Here is an 18010-nt window from a genome sequence, read left to right on the forward strand (position 1 = left end):
CAAAGGAAGGAAAGAAGGAAAGTCTGCGAAGCACAAAATGAGACCCAATCATTCAAACGCCACTGGAGTGCAGGATTCACCTGTCTCTGTATTCACAAACACTCTGAGAATACTCTCCAAGAGCTTCAAACTTAGCCTAAAACATTTGATAAGGAGTTTTAGCTTAGGGGTGATTTAGGAATGTTCTGGGTCAGGAAGGGATAGAAACTTTAACCTTGGTGAGGGAGTGTGGTGAGGTGTGGTGATCCCACTTCTAGGTATGACACATTCTTGTAACGGATGTGATTGGCTGTCACTCCTTTTTGTGAGCCTGCAAGGTGTGGTCACCCAGCAGAAATGAAATGAACTGCTGACTGATCACTCTGCTGATAGAAGGTTGACAGACCCAAGTTATCACTACTGCTCTGGTGCATTTTTCCAGATTTCCAAATATCCAAATCCATATCTTAGTGTTGTGATCATTTTATCTCTGGTGTTTGGTGTTAGTTGGGAAATGTGTGCGTATCCCTAATGACATCAACCACATGCATTATCCAGACCACCGTTATCCTCTGCTCAATAAAGACCCTCTTACAAGTCCTCCCTAGGAGCTCTTTTAAGGTCTGAGATGCTCTGTGAATAACATTTTTCTTCACAAGGACCTAGTTTTAATTTCAAGGGAAAATTCTAAGAAACATCACAATTCTAAGATTTTTTTCTCTAGGAGCAACTCTTGGTACAAGGAAGCTTTGTGAACATGGCCCAGTCCACACTACATATTTGGCCAGATGGGGACTGGAGCCGGTGACCCACCAGTTCCCAAAGTAGTTCCCTATGGACTGAGCCACTGCTGCCCCAGTTGCCCCACTCAAGCACCCATTCGGAAATTAATATTTCCACTAGGTGTATTTCACCAGTGTTTGTAACCTCGTGCAGGCATTTGGGAGTGTTTTCAGGGGTGGATTAAGTGATTCTGGTGCCCCAGGCGAATTCCATATTGCTTTACTTTACACCCCTTTTCTAATTAGGATTGTTGATATTGACACTGTTAAAGGAAACGTTTTTTCTTAGGTTAAGCTAAGTACTGATAGTAAAACTCCTGCATTCCAATATTTACTTAAACGGAAGAGTGAGAAACATCTTGGTACAAGGAATTACATTTGTGAACTTCTGGCAAGTTTCCACCCATACACCTGTGCGACCAGATGGGACAGCGCCGGTGACCCACCAGTTCCCAAAGATTGGCTCGCACAGTTGTCAGTCATGTTGTAAACTTCCCATTTTATAGGATTAAAATCAAGAAAGCTTCGAAGCTTTGACGACGCTTATAGATGGTCAGGAACCCCAGGTTGGGGACCAGAGTCTTATACATCTACTGACAAAGAAAAGCCTGAAACGTGCATTATTTTTGCAGAATTTATGGTACTTTAATGTTAGTGACATTATAATTTATGTCATTTAATATATTACTTATATTAATCTGTAGTAACTGAAATGTTTTCAACTAAAACTCATTAAAATCAAGAATGGAGACCTTTGTGGTCCTCTGCTGCCCCCGTGTGGTCTTTTTTTTTTTCCACACTGCACCCCTGCACTCTGAACCCAAGTGGTATCGTCCATTCATGAATTCAACATGGAGGAGCTGGTGGTGTAAAAAATCATTGCTGTGAAATGTTGAATCGGGTCCGGGGGAGGCGATAAAGTCATTGACAGAGTGTTGTGGATGAATTCATGAACGGAATGCGGTAAACTGAGTCCCGCGACTAGTTAAACCCTCCGAGCAGCTGGTGACGGTTTAACTGTAATGCATGAGTTTGCGCTTGTCTGAGCTGCTCGCGCTGACCATGCAAGTGTGTCAGGTTGGTGAGTTAATGTGAGCTCTGTGTGTGTATGTGTGTGTATGTGTGTGTGCCAGCTAACGCAGATGGACACTGGACAAGTGACCGGGGTGTACGGAGAGGTCAACAGTCTCCCTGTGCCTGTTTCTGCCCATGTGGGTGAAGAGCAGCTCCCAGAGACCCGGACATACACCGTGACTGCTGGTGAGGGGACAGTATTGACTTGATTACAAACCACTTGAAATGCAGTCTTTTAAACGTTGTGTTTGCATTTATTCTTGTCACTTTTGTTATTGAGGTAACACACTGTATTAACCAGATAGCAACACTGGAACTTAAGTGGGGTGGATCACACAACTCCAGCAACTTCATGCAGTTTGGTGGTACCTGGAAAATAACACAACCAACATTTGTTTGTGGGGCCAATGTGGATAGTCAGTGGGCTGAAAAATGAGCCATATATGGGACTGTTCATGGGTTACTTATCAGCCCCATGCCAATTGCCCACATGGGTGGGTTTACCCAGATGGACCCTGGATAAGATGTCCATTTTGGGCCCACACCCACTTGGTACCCAGGCAGCCCTAGGTCCCCTCAATCCCCGGCTCTTCCAGTCCACCTGTCGGAGTATCCTTGGGCAAGATACTGAACCCCAAACTGCTCCCGATGGCTGTTCCATCGGTGTGTGAGAGCGTATATAAGTGCAGTCCATTTACAATTTGCATTTGTCAACCCATTTACTAGTTGCACGAGCCCCACACACAAATGCTGGCTGGGGAGAAAGGATACATTCAGAAATCTGAAACTGTAAAAGGTGATTCAGAAAATGATCAGCAGTAATATAAATAAAAACAGTGATCCTGTTGTATTATAAAGCAATCTTTAGTGAGAAATACCTGGAAAATAGTCCTTGAAAGTCTGGAAAGTTTATTACACTGTGTTTTATGAAAATGCTGCAAGGCACAAACAACACAGTGAATGATTTTACTGTTCTTTGAGTCTTACCAGTAATGTCCTGAGGACGGCACTTGAGGGCAGGCCATGGGGTCATGAATATCAAGTTAAATGACAGTTGGCCCAAAAGGTCTCTTGAGGTCAAAGCTGACATTTTGGGCTGATTATGCCACAAAATTCAATAGTTTATCAATCTCAGTGAATTTGAAACATTGCTGTTATTGATGACTGTGTGGATTTGTTTATATGTCTATAAATGATGAAACACCAGAGAGTCATTAAAATGATGAATGTCCAAATCAAATTTCATGACAGTCTGGTCAGTGGTTGTCCATTCATCTTCCTCTCTATAAGCAATTAAACCTGAACCAGGAAGTACATTATGTAGACAATTACAGAGACCCCCATTTGCTTAGATTTCAACCAGCCAGCATGAAAAAAGAAAATCCCTGTGGGAACGACTGTGACCTCCAGCATTTCTTTAGATTTCGTGACAACCTGTTGGTCAAAGGCGCTCTGCTGCTGACAACAGTGATCTCGTCTTAAGGGTTTAACAAGGTTTACTGGGTAAACCCATCTGTTTCTCTGGAAGAATACCATTCGACCTGTCTGTGGTTTATTGGACAGTATATTGGATTGTAGGTTCAGGGAAGGATGTTCAGCTCTGCTTCATAACACAAGCAAGCATCCTCATTACAATCAAAGCTCACAGTGACAGTATACAGAATAATACTTTTTTAGACCAAGTTCCTAAAATAGATACACATTAGGTTGAAGATTTTGCCTCTTTGGCTGTGTGTCTGCACCTTTGTTTCATACAGGTGTGTATAATTGAAATAACTGAAGATCTCTTTATTTAACCCAGCCTGAAAAACATTCTTTTAATGCCCATGTTCAGAGTGGACACAGAACGACCTGGTCCGAGGATCCAGACTTCGCTTCTCGCAGCAGTGGACTCTGATCACAGACAGCAACGACCACAAGAGCATCAGGACTGTTCTCCCACCTGGACCCTGTGTACCTGTGTCTGGAGAGTGAGTACACACACACACACACACACACACACACACACACACACTGGTTGAGGGCGAGAGGCTGTCAGCAAATAGTTTGTTGGGCACAGGGAAACAGAGATCTGTGTGGGTACATGAGACCCTAAAAAAAGAGAGTGGATCACGGGGAGCACCACCAGTTGGTCCAGGAGCTTCGCCTCCATGATGGCTGTTTCAAGTACTGCACTTGTATGCTGCCACGCCTGCTGTTTTCTTTTGAGATCATGGTAACTGGAGTTTGTGAAGTCGTATAGCTCTGGGTATCTAGCAACTGCTGCCCCCAGTTTCTCTGTACAGTTGTCATGAAGAGAAAATTAGCTATAGAGACCAAAACTTTTTTTCATACCAGGCTGTTAATATGTTTATTTATGCTGTATAGTTGGGCATTTCAAAATGGGGTCTATGGTGATTGACTGATTTTGGAGTCAGCCTCAAGTGGCTATTCAATGAACTGCAGTTATTGGCACTTAGTTTGCTTCATATTTCAGCCCTGGTAATTGCTGCTTCATGCTCAGCAGTGATTGTGCACGTGAATGCCTACCCCAGGCTTCATTTTGGAGTGAACTTTGTCCACTTAGCGTTTTGCCTCACTGCATGTGGTTTTTTGTTGCGTTGTGTTTACAGTTTTACTTTCTGGCACCTGGTTGCTCCCTTTATATAACGTCCAAAGGTTGCAGTCCATGAACGCCCCGAACACAGCGAAATAAGAAGAAAAAAAGAAAACACAAGCAGAGGGCAGTATCTCTGTGGATAAATACACCTTCTCACACCATTACTTTTGTATGAGTCAATACTTTTTTTTTTTTTTGGAAAATCCTATATAGTATATTGTTAACTCCTCACCTTGCTGCAGTGATGCAGAAGCACAGCATCACTATGGGTTAGGTTACAGGTGCAACGGAACAAATTGTTAAACCTTTAATCACAGAGTGAGGTGAAGCATGGCTTTTAGGTGTCTGTTTAATTGAATCCAAATCTGCTCTTCAGGTTACTGAGCGAACTCTCTCCTGTTCGAGGCCGGAGGGCTGTTGTCAGGGAAACAAGTGGCCACCAGCTCCTCGAGGTGAGAAAAAAAGACACTGCAGTATCCTCTGTGAGATCAACGTTAGAGCGTTTTGACAGACTGTTGTTGTTTATGGTTGTTGCTGTTCAGATATGGGACCACCACGGCCTCAGGAAATCCCTCAACCTGACGGCTCTCGACAAACACGGCCGAGTGTACGATGATGGTGAGACGGATGTTGTGTGTTTTTACATGTTTGTTCATGTTCCCCCCAACAATAAAGAGATCATCGCTGAGTCAGTTTATGTGTGTAAAGACTTATTGGTGTGTGTGTGTGTGTGTGTGTGTGTGTTTCCAGCTCAGTTTGGCTGTCTCTCATGGTCAGAGTGTGAGAAGAAACTGCTGTATGTTGCTGAGAAGAGCAAGAACACATCAGCAGAAACACAGGATGGGGAATCTACATGCAAGAAGGTATCACACACACACACACACACACACACACACACACACACACACACACACACATTCATGTCATTAAGAACACTGAGAAGTGTTGATGTGTACATGTCACTTATTGTGTGTGTGTGTGTGTGTGTGTGTGTGTGTTATTGAGCCCGCACAGGACAGGAATGTGTACTGTGAGGACTGGGGTGAGGCTCTGACCAATAAGAGTGTTCCAGTGATTTGTGTGGTGAATCTGCAGAGCGGCTGCATCAGTGTTCTGCAGGACATCCCGCCTGATGTCTCACCTGGACAGGTGAGGACAGACACAGAGGCTTTCAGCTACTGTCAAGTGTGAATCGGTGTCCCAGTGTGTCTTTGTGCTGAAGTACACACTGATAGAAACAGGAGGATGTCCTCTTGGTTTTTTTTATGTGTCAGTTTTGAATGTTTTTTCCTATAATTAAGGTCTTACACACGTCTGTGTGTGTTTGTGTGTTGTCCTCCAGGCTCTGTGGGCTCCTGGCAGTCAGTCAGTGTTTTTCGTTGGTTGGTACCATGAACCCTTCAGACTCGGACTGAAGTTCTGCTCCAACCGCAGGTCAGATGGTTTGTAGTCTGAGACAGCTTTAAAAACAACAAATTAAGCCCTAAAATAAACAAAAATAATGTCAAGTAAATTTTATTTATATGTTCAAAAATCATAATTTTTGATTTGGATAAGTTAAAATGAAAAGAAGCTTGACTGAAATGATTATGGCTCATTATTTCATCTAAATCTCCCCCTTACCCACATCCTTTAAAGGAGTACTTCACCCCCCAAATGACCACTCGTACATCAGTTACTCTCCCAGTGTTACAACACTTTGGTTTTCTTGTGTGCCTCTGGTGGATGAAGAATCCAAAAACTGAGAAAATTCTGGATGAACTGAAGTATTTGGCAACCATGTTTAACAATGGAAATACTACATATATCACAATGATATAATTACATAGTATCACTCATTCAGTTTCATTGTGCATGAGATATGCTGAATCAAATCAGAAATGGAAAATGCAGAAAAGTCGCAACTTAGCAGGGAAAGCAGAAACAATTTTAAACGTAGTTTATTGAGCCATGTAAAGAGAGTCAAGTAAACAAAAGTTATATAAACTAGACAGAGGAAATTATAGTCTGCAGTTTTAATTTTGTGTCTCCTTGAAATTCTGTTCCAGGTCAGCATTATTCAAGCTTGACCTGGATGGAAACTGTGGTGAGCACATTTGTCTTTGACTCCTTGTTAATGAACCACACTCACACACTCTCGGTGCTCTGCTGATCTGATCCCTGTATGTCCTCCTCCCTCCAAACCAGAGTGTCTCTCTGGAGACAACCTGTCAGTGTCATGTCCCAGGCTGAGTCCAGATGGGTCCACGCTGATCTACCTGCAGGGCCGAGTGTTTGGTCCTCACAACCAGTGCCTCAGTCTGCAGCAGGTACGTTCTGTGTGTGTGTGTGTGTGTGTGTGTGTGTGTGTGTGTGTGTGTGTGTGTGTCTTTTTGCGTGTGTATCTGTGTTTTCCTGTTGTTAATGGTGACTGTTGATCTCCCACAGTTGGACCTGAAGAGTGGGAAGACATCCACACTGTTGGATGTTGTCAACAGACCACAGACTGGTAGGTTACATTCTGTTACACAAGCAGCGTGGCTCTAGGGATGGCAAGGTTTTTTTTTTTTGTTTTTGTTAAGACACATGCACAGTCCCCAGAGGATGAATCCCCGACTTCATCTGGTGTCAGCATGAGGTTGGCTGTGAAATCTGGTACACATATCCATGTCCCCCTCAGGAAGAACTGTTTAACTTTGGTGATCCCCTGACATTTTATGTTGTGCCATCATCAGGTCAAAATCTTGACTTGCTCAGTAGTTTGGTTTATGATCAGTTTCCTGCAAGACTACTGACATTCCCATCAGCCTCGTCTGTTCTTTATGCGTAGTGCCAATTTGCAAATGTTAGCATGCTGACATTCCAAATCAAGGTGGTGAATGTGGTAAGTACCTGCTAACATTTTCATTGTGAGTGAACTTAATGCCGACGTTAGCTTTTAGCTCAAAGAAGAGAAGTACAGCCTCACACAGCCACTAGTTACTTTTCAGGCTCAACCCTATGTTCCCTCAGCACCTATGATTTTTTTTCTCCATCCAAATTAGGCCATATGTTCCCTCAGCCCCATGTTCCCTCAGCCCTACGTTTGTAATGTTATGTGTCACCCCTGTAATAACGTGGACAACCTCAACCCCTAACCTAGCTGGTTTGGATGCTGTGGGAACAGAGGGCTGAGGGAATATAGAGTCGAGGGAACATAGGGTACTGGGAACATGAGGCTGAAAGAACATAGGGTTTAGGGAACATAGGGCTGAGGGAACATAAGGTTAAGGGAGCATAGGGTTGGGGAACGTATTGCTGGGGGAAAATAGGGTTGAGGGAACTTAAGGTTGAGGGAGCATAGAGTTGAGGGAACATAGGGTTGAGGGAACATAAGGCTGAGGGAACATAGACATGCTCCCTACTTTTCCTCACACTTTGTCTTCTGCAGTGTAAAGAGGATCATGGCTGTCTAATGTTTAGAAAGGAAACTTTTGTACATAGTTTTTATATAGGGTTTATATAGGGTTCCCAGTTTTTATATATTTTCTCTCCATGTCTCTGTGCTTCAGGTGAGTTTGCAGGTGTGTACGAGGCTCTGCCCCCCTGCTGCTGGTCTGCAGACAGTCAGAGAGTGGTGTTCAGTAGCGCCCGCAGAAACTGGAAGGTAACAGCCACATGTTTAAGGAATAGTTTGACATCGCTAATTAACACGTCTTATGTCCTTTGTGTAATCAGTACACGTCCTGGCTCTAGCTACATAATCAGTACACAGACATGTATTGATAGTATCATAGTATTGATTTTCTCGACTAAATCTCAGCCAGAAAGCAGATATGAATATTTCACAAAATGCTGAATTATTCCTTTACATAAAAATTCCATTTTTGGTAATATTTAAAAATAATTTTGTGTTCATCACATTGATGTACGCACACTTTCCATGACTCATTTGTTCTCTCTCTTTCTCTCTCTCAGGATCTGTTTATGATCGACAGGACATCGAACAAAGTTACCTCCCTCTCTGATAGTAAGACTCCATCCTCTCCTCCACCCCTGCCTACTCTCTCTCTTCTTCCCTCATCTCCATCTCTTCCTTTCCCTCCTCCTCCTCCATCTCCCTCCTCTCATCCTCCCCTCTCTCCTCTGCTTCCGTATTCTCCTTCCTCCTGTTGGCCTCCTCATCCTCCCCCATCTCCTGCCTTTATTCCTTATTCTTCTCTTGCTCCCCCTCCTCCCAGTGATACTCTCTTTCCTCAGTCATCTTCTCTTTCTCCTTCTTCCCTCTCTCCTCTCCCTCCACCTCCCCCGTCTCCTTTTCCTCCCTCTCTTTTGGACTTTCACCTTCCCCCTCCTCCTCTTCCTGATCCCCCTACTCTCCCTCCTCCTTCATCTTCTAATCTTCATCATCAGGAGCACACGAGAGAACAGGAAGGTACGACAAGACCAACAGGTTTAATGTTGCCACTAGCATCCTGTCGGGGAATGTCAAAATAAAAGTCAAAAGTTGACAGGAGCACACTGAGCATCAAAGATAATACGACATTAAAGACAAATGCAATTTACAGATTGCTCTTGTTGATATTTATATTTTAAGAAGTGTTCAGCTGAAGTTTTTATTGCAAGACCTGAATGTTGCTGGTAAAGTACACTTAAAATGAATATAATGTAATTATTTAAAGTAATTTTATTTATTTCAAATACATCTTCTCCATGTCAATATCATAAACATCTGCACTATTTAAGATGGGTGCTGTAGAAATGTACTTCTGCTATGTGTGAGTCAATGATCACACAGGCTTGTAATTAAAAGCCACTGGTTTATTATAAATAAAATAACCAGGTAGGAGGAGGGTGAGACATGCTGAGCTTGCTTGCAAGGCAGAACTAGTAGTAGATAACAGAGCACATCAATCTGTCTGTAAATTACACACACATAGGTATGGTGGCTCCTAGTAGACAAAAAGGAGAATCATTTAGCCAAATGATCTACAGGTACATCATTTCAGAATTTGTTTAAAAACTTTTGCCTGATCCTTATCTATATTTTTGTTTCTCCTCTTTCCTTTCTTTCCTTTCCTTCACCTATTCTCTCTCTCTCTTTACTCCTATCTCTTGTTGCCTCCTCTCCTCTGCAGGTCTCTCTGATCTTTCCAAAGTTTATGGCAGCTGGAAGCTGCTCACTGTCCAGAAGGACCTGGTAGTCGTCTGCTGCTCCAGCCCTAACATACCTCCCACTCTGGTCAGACACACACACACACACACACACACACACACACACACACACACACACACAAACACACATATAAAGCATGAAAGACACGACCCCAAGCATTAAGCCAAAATACAGTGTAATGCATTGTTAAAGTTGCTTTCCACACATTGATTAAACTCATTTCTGCTCATCAGAATTAAATATTTTGGATTTTTTTTTCATGAAAAACATCCTGTCATGCTTTAAAATGGTTTATCAACACCTTTTGCCCCATTTACTATGTGCAAGTCTATGAATGTGCTAATTAGCTCATCCTATCAGCTGCTGGCTCACAGCTCGAGCAAACCTGCTCAGCTTCAGTCTGCTCATCAAACACACAAACCTGTGCTTGTTAACAGTCATAGATAACATGAGCCTTCACCTTAATTACGTTATCGAACAACTAATAATGAGTTGCCAATGTAAGATGAACTTTGTTCCTTACTGCCAGCTGACAAGTTGAAGTGAACATGAAACTCTAACACTATTTTGCCATGGCGTCATAAACTCCACCCAACAGGTTGATTGGTTCCTTAGGTTTGTGATGTAACAAACCCTGGAAGGTAGAATCTGTGCTTTTGAGATAGTGGAAATGCTCAGCCTGCTTATTTCGTTCATGATATGTCTTTCAGCACATCACAAACACTAGATAGACACAGGCGGCAGTAGCTCAGTCCATAGGGACTTGGGTTGGGAACCGGAGGGTGGCCTGTTCAAGTCCCCGTCCGGACCAAAATATAGAGCGTAGACTGGTAGCTGGAGAGGTGCCAGTTCACCTCCTGGGCACTGCCGAGGTGTCCTTGAGCAAGGCACCGAACCCCCCCCACCGCTCGGAGTGCCTGTCATGGGCAGCCCCACTCTGACATCTCTCCACTTAGTGCATGTGTAAGTCCTGTTTGTGCATGTATGTGTGTTCGGACCTGTGTGTAATTGACAACAGAGTGAAAAAAAATTAATTTCCCCTTGGGGATTAATAAAGTATATAAAATTTAAAAAAAGTATCAAGGTGTAAACTGGAGGGGGTCTTTAAACAAGATTATTCAGATGAAAAATGACTTCATCTGATTTCTTAGTTTTATGCCTACATGTATTTGTGTGTTTGTGTGTGTGTGCACAGAGGGTGGGTTTCCTCCCCTCTGCAGGTGAGGCTGTGACCTGGGGAACCCTGCAGCAACCCATCATGACCTTTGACTTCCCCTGGACAGTTCTAGATATTAAACCACCACCAGAGGAGGAGAACACACAGTACTGTGAGCATGAGACACACACTCATCCATGCACACACTGTCACAGTCAGAATGATGAAGATCAATCACTCTTTCAATTTGAAACTTGTTGTGATGTCAAGCTTTCTCTCTCTCTCTCTCTCACCAGCTGGTTTAGACTTCGGGGCTGTCCTGGTGAAACCATCACGCCCCCTCCATGAGGCCAAGATACCTCTGGTCGTCTTCATCCATGGTCTGTGTTTACTTGTCTGTGTGGTTGCTGTATTTCTGTTTTCAGGGTGGAAACATATTAAAACATGTTTCTGGATTTATTATGGTTTTATTTTGTTTATTGTTTTTGCTCCCCCAGGTGGCCCCCACTCTCAGTTCCCAGCAGAGTGGAACGGCACCACAGCTGGACTGGCTAAACTCGGCTTCGCTGTGCTCATAGGTGAGACACAAACACGGACACAAATAAAGAAACGCTTCACCTCCCATATGACCATTTGTATATCAGTTACACTTTGAAGAGAGCCTAGATACGTTTTACTTTTTGTTCAATTCCTCTTCAGAAAGGGCAATTTGTTTGGGAAGTACTGAGCATACAGCTGGATAAATGAGACATGGATTACACTGCATGAGTTGTGTGAGAGTTAGTAAACAAATGTTTTAATGTAGTTCTGCTGTTGTTAAATGTGGACCCCTACGACTTAAGAAGAATCTTCTCAGTTTTGGGATTTTTTGTTCACTAAAGTAATTTAAAAAAAGCAGTTTTCCTCAAAGATACATGTAACACAAGGTCAGTAATTGATATACAAATGGTCATTTGGGAGGTGTGGTGCTCCTTTAAATTGTCAGCTGGCTGTAGCTTTACGTGTCGGATTTAGTATACAGGGGTATTGATCTTCCCAAAATGTTGAAGTGAAATGCAGATGGAGGTTTATGTGCATTTTGCAAACGTCACCAAAGGATGTGTTTTACTGTAAACATGGTCTGTCTTGTTGTTTCTTGTTTTATTTTGGTGAAAACCAGTAAAAAACTACAACAGTAATCCCTTTAAATTCACATTAGCAAAGGCTTTTCCATTCCTCTTTTGATTCAGCCCTCTCAAGCTCTCATTTTGTCTCTTTATCTAGTGAACTACCGGGGATCTACAGGGTTCGGCCAGGACAGCATTTTGTCCCTGATTGGTCAGACTGGAAGCCAGGATGTAAAAGATGTGCAGGTACTGGATGGAGTGAGACTGGCAAATAATCTGAGAGTAAAAAAAAAAATCTGTGCAATATATTGATGACTTGATTTGGGATGATTATGGAAGAAAAATGACAAAGTACATGCAGGTAGAAGGCTGGCAATCTTCTGGTCAGTCACATGTTTATCTATAAACAGCTCCGCATCACCCTTCAACTGAAAATGATTTGTATTTTTCCCAGATGGCCGTGCTAACTGCGCTGCAGAGGGATGTCACCCTCGACCCTGAACGGTTGGCCGTGTTCGGTGGTTCTCACGGGGGTTTCCTGTCTTGTCATCTGGTTGGTCAGTACCCAGAGTTCTACAGAGCATGTGTGGCCAGGAACCCTGTCATTAATGCTGCTACTTTATTGGGCACCAGTGACATAGTTGACTGGTGAGACACACATGCAAACACAACAGCTTGTCCACACATGAGCTTTAGCTCCACCGCAACACACCCAGACTCATTAAAGTTTGAATGTCCTCATCCTCTCTCTGTGTCTCCAGGCGGTACACCACTGTGGGGATACAGTATTCATACGACCAGATCCCCACTGCTGAGGCCATGGCTACTATGTTAGAGAGGTCACCCATCACACATGCTGCTCAGGTCAGACACACATTTGTACTAATAACCAACGTACTCTTAAACCTGAAGTTATAACCACTCTGCAACTTATTGAGCTGCTTTGTTAAGAAGCCACATTAGCAGCTTGGAGACAGACATTTTCATTAGACTCCAAACTTTTATTTTCTCTAGAGCTATGCATCTGTTCACTTCTCAGAGCCACAATCCAGCAGGTGGTGGGAGATCTGACTTCCATCTCATGGCAATATATTTTTTTGGCTATAGCCATTAGGATTTCTAAGAGCTTAATGGAATGGCTAAGTCTGATATTAGAATTTAAGAGGTTACCCAAAAGGCATACTCACGAATGTATTGGCAAAGTGACGCCATGGATTGTGGATAAGGCTTCACAGATCCCCTGCCAAAAGCCTTGTAGTTTACTACACTGCCATGTGGAATGAAGGAAGGTGCCCTCAGCTAGACCACATCTAAAGCAAATTTGGGTTGAACTCATGAAGCTTGGAAGGGGTGATGACGAAAATTGAACTGAATTAATCTGTATCTTGAGTTTAGTGTACAATAGGGGTGTAACGGTACACAAAAATCTCGGTTCGGTACGTACCTTGGTACACAAGTCACGGTTCGTTTTTTTTTTTCGGTACAGTAATGAAAAAAATAGACAACTATTAAATATCTTTTACTTACTGGTAACCTTATTAAAACATACCACCACAGCAGTTAACTCTTTTTACACAATTTTTAAATGAAAAAAAAAAATATATAAAATCCTGCTTTTTCACATTGTTTGAATGAAAATAGAAATATAAAAGTGAAAAATAAAATCCTGCTGTTTTTTTAACACATTTTTTGAATGAAAAATATAAATATACATTTCTGCTTAAACAGTTTTACTCAATTAAAATAAAAAGTATAGTGCAGCTGGTCAGCTTTAAAGCCTGCTCAGATTCAGTTTTACTAGGAACTTACTTAGCTTTCCCACTTTGTTAAAGTGCAGTAAACAAAACATGCTTATATCTGAAGCGTAGCTTAAACAATTTTACTCAGCTCCACTGGCGTTGGTTATTTCTTTAGCGCAATGGTCAGGGAAACGCTCTTTCTTTTTAAACGACGATGATATCGTAGTTTGCACCAGATTGCTTTTTCTAGTTGTGCTGGTTAACGTTCAAACTCGGGTGGTGTCGCTTTAGATGCGTTAGCATGTTACGCGTGTTTCCAAGTACATACCTGACCGCTGTTCTGCAGTGTCGGCACACTGCTTTTGTCTTGTCCACTTGTTTATTTCCATCTTCGTATTTTACCCTGAAACCAAAGTGTTCCCAAACGGAGGACTTAAGGTTTGCGGGTGGGTCTTCAGGTTCGTCAGGCTCACTTGCCATGTTGTCAAAATGTGAGAATGAGCTGCACAAAGTGAAAGCGGAGATTTACGGGACTCGGTCCGTCACTCAATTATGTCCATCGGGGAACTAGATATTTTAAATGGTTCGGCTCGCAAAAACGGGATTAAAATAAAACAAAATAAAATAAAATAATGTCCTGCGCCCAATAATTTGGTACAGGGTCGTGCCGAACCGAAAGTCGTGTACTGAACGGTTCGACACAAATACATGTACCGTTACGGCCCTAGTGTTCAAGTGACACCGTTGATACATACAGTCAGGTCCATAATTATTTGGACAGTGATACAGTTGTCATCATTTTGGCTCTGTACACCACCACAATGGGTTTTAAATGAAACAATGAATACCTGCTTAAAGTGCAGACTCTCAGCTTTCATTTAAGGCTTTTTTCAAAAATATAGTATGAACCGTGTAGGAATTACAACCATTTCTTCACACAGTCCCCCAACTTTAAGGGCTCATAAGTATTTGGACAAACTAACATAATCATCAATTAAACAGTCAGTTTTAATACTTGGTTGCAAATCCTTTACAGTCAATGACTGCCTGAAGTGTTGGACACATAGACATCACCAGATGCTGGGTTTCTTCCCTGGTGATGCTCTGCCAGCCCTTTACTGCAGCCGTCTGCACTTCCTGCTTGTGTTTTGGGTGTTTTGCCCTCAGTTTTGGCTTCAGCAAGAGAAACGCATGCTCAGTTGGATTCAGGTCAGATGATATGACTTGGCCATTGCAGAACATTCCACTTCTTTGCCTTAAAAATGTCTTTGGTTGCTTTTGCAGTATGCTTCAGGTCAATGTCCATCTGCACTGTGAAGCATCGTCCAATGAGTTTTGAAGCATTTAGTTGAATCTGAGCAGATAATGGTGCCCCAAACACTTCAGCTTTCATCCTGCTGCTCTTGTAAGCAAGACAAGACTTCACTAGAATAAATACAGAGGGTTTATCACAAGATGCAAGCCATTGGTTATCCTTAAAAATGGAAGGCCAGATTAGAGTTTGTCACAAAACCATCTAAAAAGCCTGTACAGTTGTGGAACAGCATACTATGGACAGATAAAACAAAGATCAACTACCAGAATGATGGGAAGACAAGAGAAGGAAGAAGGGAAGGAACTGCTCATGATCCAAAGCACACCACCTCATCAGTGAAGCATGGTGGAGGTACTGTTATGTCATGGCCATGTATGGCTGCCAGTGGAACTGGTTCTCTTGTATTTATTGATGATGTGACTGCTGACAAGAGCAGCAGGATGAAAGCTGAAGTGTTTGGGGCACCATTATCTGCTCAGATTCAACCAAATGCTTCAAAACTCATTGGACGATGCTTCACAGTGCAGATGGACAATGACCTGAAGCATACTGCAAAAGCAACCAAAGACATTTTTAAGGCAAAGAAGTGGAATGTTCTGCAATGGCCAAGTCATATCATCTGACCTGAATCCAACTGAGCATGCGTTTCACCCAAAACACAAGCAGGAAGTGCAGACGGCTGCAGTAAAGGGCTGGCAGAGCATCACCAGGGAAGAAACCCAGCATCTGATGATGCCTATGTGTCCAACACTTCAGGCAGTCATTGACTGTAAAGGATTTGCAACCAAGTATTAAAACTGACTGTTTAATTGATTATTATGTTAGTTTGTCCAAATACTTGTGAGCCCTTAAAGTCGGGGGACTGTGTGAAGAAATGGTTGTCATTCCCACTACATTTTTGAAAAAAGCCTTAAATGAAAGCTGAGAGTCTGCACTTTAAGCAGGTATTCATTGTTTCATTTAAAACCCATTGTGGTGGTGTACAGAGCCAAAATGATGACAACTGTATCATTGTCCAAATAATTATGGACCTGACTGTAGGTTTCTCCACAGTGCAGGATCAGTCTCTATGTCTAAATCCCTATCCCACCTATGTCTTGAACTTTCCGGTTCAGAAATTGAGATAAAAGGTAACAGGGCTTCATAAACCTCGGAGATGGTTCTAACCATTGGTTGACAATTTCATTCATCCATCTTTTAATTTCCTTTGTCAAAATGAGTCAAGCTCCACTGGGTAAAAGTCCAGATTTCTGATATTACAAATCTTTAAACCTACCACTGAACCTAATCCTGTCTTTTTACTTCATACTTGTATTTACCTATTGGCAAAATGTAGATGAACCTATGTAGACCACATCTACTGCTTACCTTTATACTTACCTGCAAAGCTTGAGTAAGGAAAAGATTTGTCCCAAAAATCAGTCTTAGATATGGGTAAGAAATGAGCTGGAAAAGGTCTCAAAAAGCATGCAGTGTAAGTGTCTGATGCTTGTAGGCGCCCTGGTTAGAGTGTTGGCTTTGCTATTCTTACAGTCTTTTCAGTAGTGGCTTAAAAGATTTTGTTTGCTTTGCAAGCGGTAATAGAGAAAAGGCCAAGGGTACATAAAAATAAATGTTTTTCCACTCCTACAATCTGTCTGTTAGATTTCTGTGTTTATTAAGTGTAAGTGGATATTTTGACCTTACTACTGAACAAATTAGGATTTATTCAGAGGGGACCAAGGAAATTTATAGCAATTTTACTTGGAAATCCAGCCTATATTTTTCTAAAGACAGGATGTTGTCATGGGCCAACGCAAGCTTGGTTTCATGTCAGCGGGTTTATCTGTGTGTTTGTTTTTTAGATCAAGGCTCCAGTGTTGCTGATGCTGGGGGGCAGAGACAGACGAGTGTCTCCTCACCAGGGTCTGGAGCTCTATAAAGCGCTGAAGAGCAGAGCATCACCTGTCAGGTACAACAGAGCATTCATTACATACACCCAATAAACAAACCTGCACAGGCATTCCTGTTATTTTGTCTTCACCCTCATCAACACTAACAATTGTTATTATTAAAACTAATTTTCGCTCTGGCCATCGTTCTCTATGTCCATCCAGATTGTTGTGGTTTCCAGATGACGGACATTCTCTGTCCAGAGTGGACACACAGGCTGACTGCTTCCTCAACACAGTGCTGTGGCTGCAGCAGCATCTCTGAAGTCACACATAGCTACACACACACACACACACACACACACACACACACACACACAAACTGTGGTGAAGCTTTACTGAAGGAGTTCTGCCATGGTTCAACTTCCTCATGAAAGAGGATAAATTAGTTATCTTGCACATACCTTTGCCATTTTAACAGCAAAAACACATTCTGTATGTTACGATGTATTCAGTTTTGGTAACACATTTCTAAACTAAAGTATGTAATAAAACAAGATCTTACAAAACCTGTATTAATGTGTAGACTTTGTCATGTTTGGTTACCCAGTGCTACTTAAAAAAAACTGTCCCGGACTATTACTGTCACTTTTATTTATTGTTATAATAATTTTATTCCTTACTCATCTGCCAAGATCAGTACTTAAATTTGATGCCTGCTCAGACTGAGTCACATCTGCAGTCTTACAATATTTTATGAAACTACAATAGAGCAGGCTGGCAAAAATGGCCCACCATATACTGTAAATGTAATGTGTACAATGTCCAGCAGATGGCAGTCTCTGCCTGTTCTAAGAGTTGTCCTTTTCCCTGAACTTTTATCCTATTAATCATTTTACCTTTTATCACATCAGCTTCATGATATGTATGTGTATGTATGGTTGTTTTAGATATCTTAAACAAAATGTAAAGGACATGGATGAATCAGTCTGCATGCATAATGCACATTAAAATGTGTAGCTCTTTTTAAAGCATGGAGACCCTCTTCATGGCCATAGTATCACCCACTTCCAAAAAGGGGGGAAAAAGCCCCAGAGACTCAGAGCTCTAACTTATACAAATTTAAAACTGTGACATCTGAAGCTTTGTAAGCACACAGACCCACTGCAAAGCTGTAAAACACCCAAACCACTCGAAATCTGATCTGGAGCCTCTAATTGAGGCCCTTGACCACCTTCCTCACGGGGCTGCCCGA

At 42.2% G+C, this 18010-nt stretch overlaps 1 protein-coding gene across 4 annotated transcripts; it reads left to right on the forward strand.

Moving 5' to 3' along the window:
- Positions 1-1603: 1603 nt before the first annotated feature.
- Positions 1604-17427, forward strand: zgc:136971 (S9 family peptidase). Of its 4 annotated transcripts, XM_049580111.1 has the most exons (22): positions 1608-1724; positions 1895-2021; positions 3670-3805; positions 4811-4886; positions 4977-5052; positions 5185-5297; positions 5440-5583; positions 5777-5868; positions 6483-6520; positions 6622-6743; positions 6862-6922; positions 7965-8059; positions 8371-8422; positions 9531-9634; positions 10764-10896; positions 11021-11104; positions 11222-11302; positions 11988-12076; positions 12285-12478; positions 12592-12694; positions 16729-16835; positions 16981-17427. In XM_049580111.1, the coding sequence occupies exons 2-22, from the start codon at positions 1904-1906 to the stop codon at positions 17078-17080; spliced, it is 2118 nt and encodes a 705-aa protein (XP_049436068.1). In that variant the 5' UTR covers positions 1608-1724; positions 1895-1903; the 3' UTR covers positions 17081-17427. The 4 variants fall into 4 exon arrangements, with proteins under 4 accessions (XP_049436066.1, XP_049436068.1, XP_049436067.1 ...); XM_049580109.1 differs by having other exon boundaries at positions 1604-2021; positions 16981-17423; XM_049580110.1 differs by having other exon boundaries at positions 1608-2021; positions 5449-5583; positions 16981-17425.
- The last annotated feature ends 583 nt before the right edge of the window (positions 17428-18010 follow it).

Source organism: Epinephelus fuscoguttatus, linkage group LG7, assembly GCF_011397635.1.
Source record: "Epinephelus fuscoguttatus linkage group LG7, E.fuscoguttatus.final_Chr_v1".
Classification (NCBI taxonomy): domain Eukaryota; kingdom Metazoa; phylum Chordata; class Actinopteri; order Perciformes; family Serranidae; genus Epinephelus; species Epinephelus fuscoguttatus.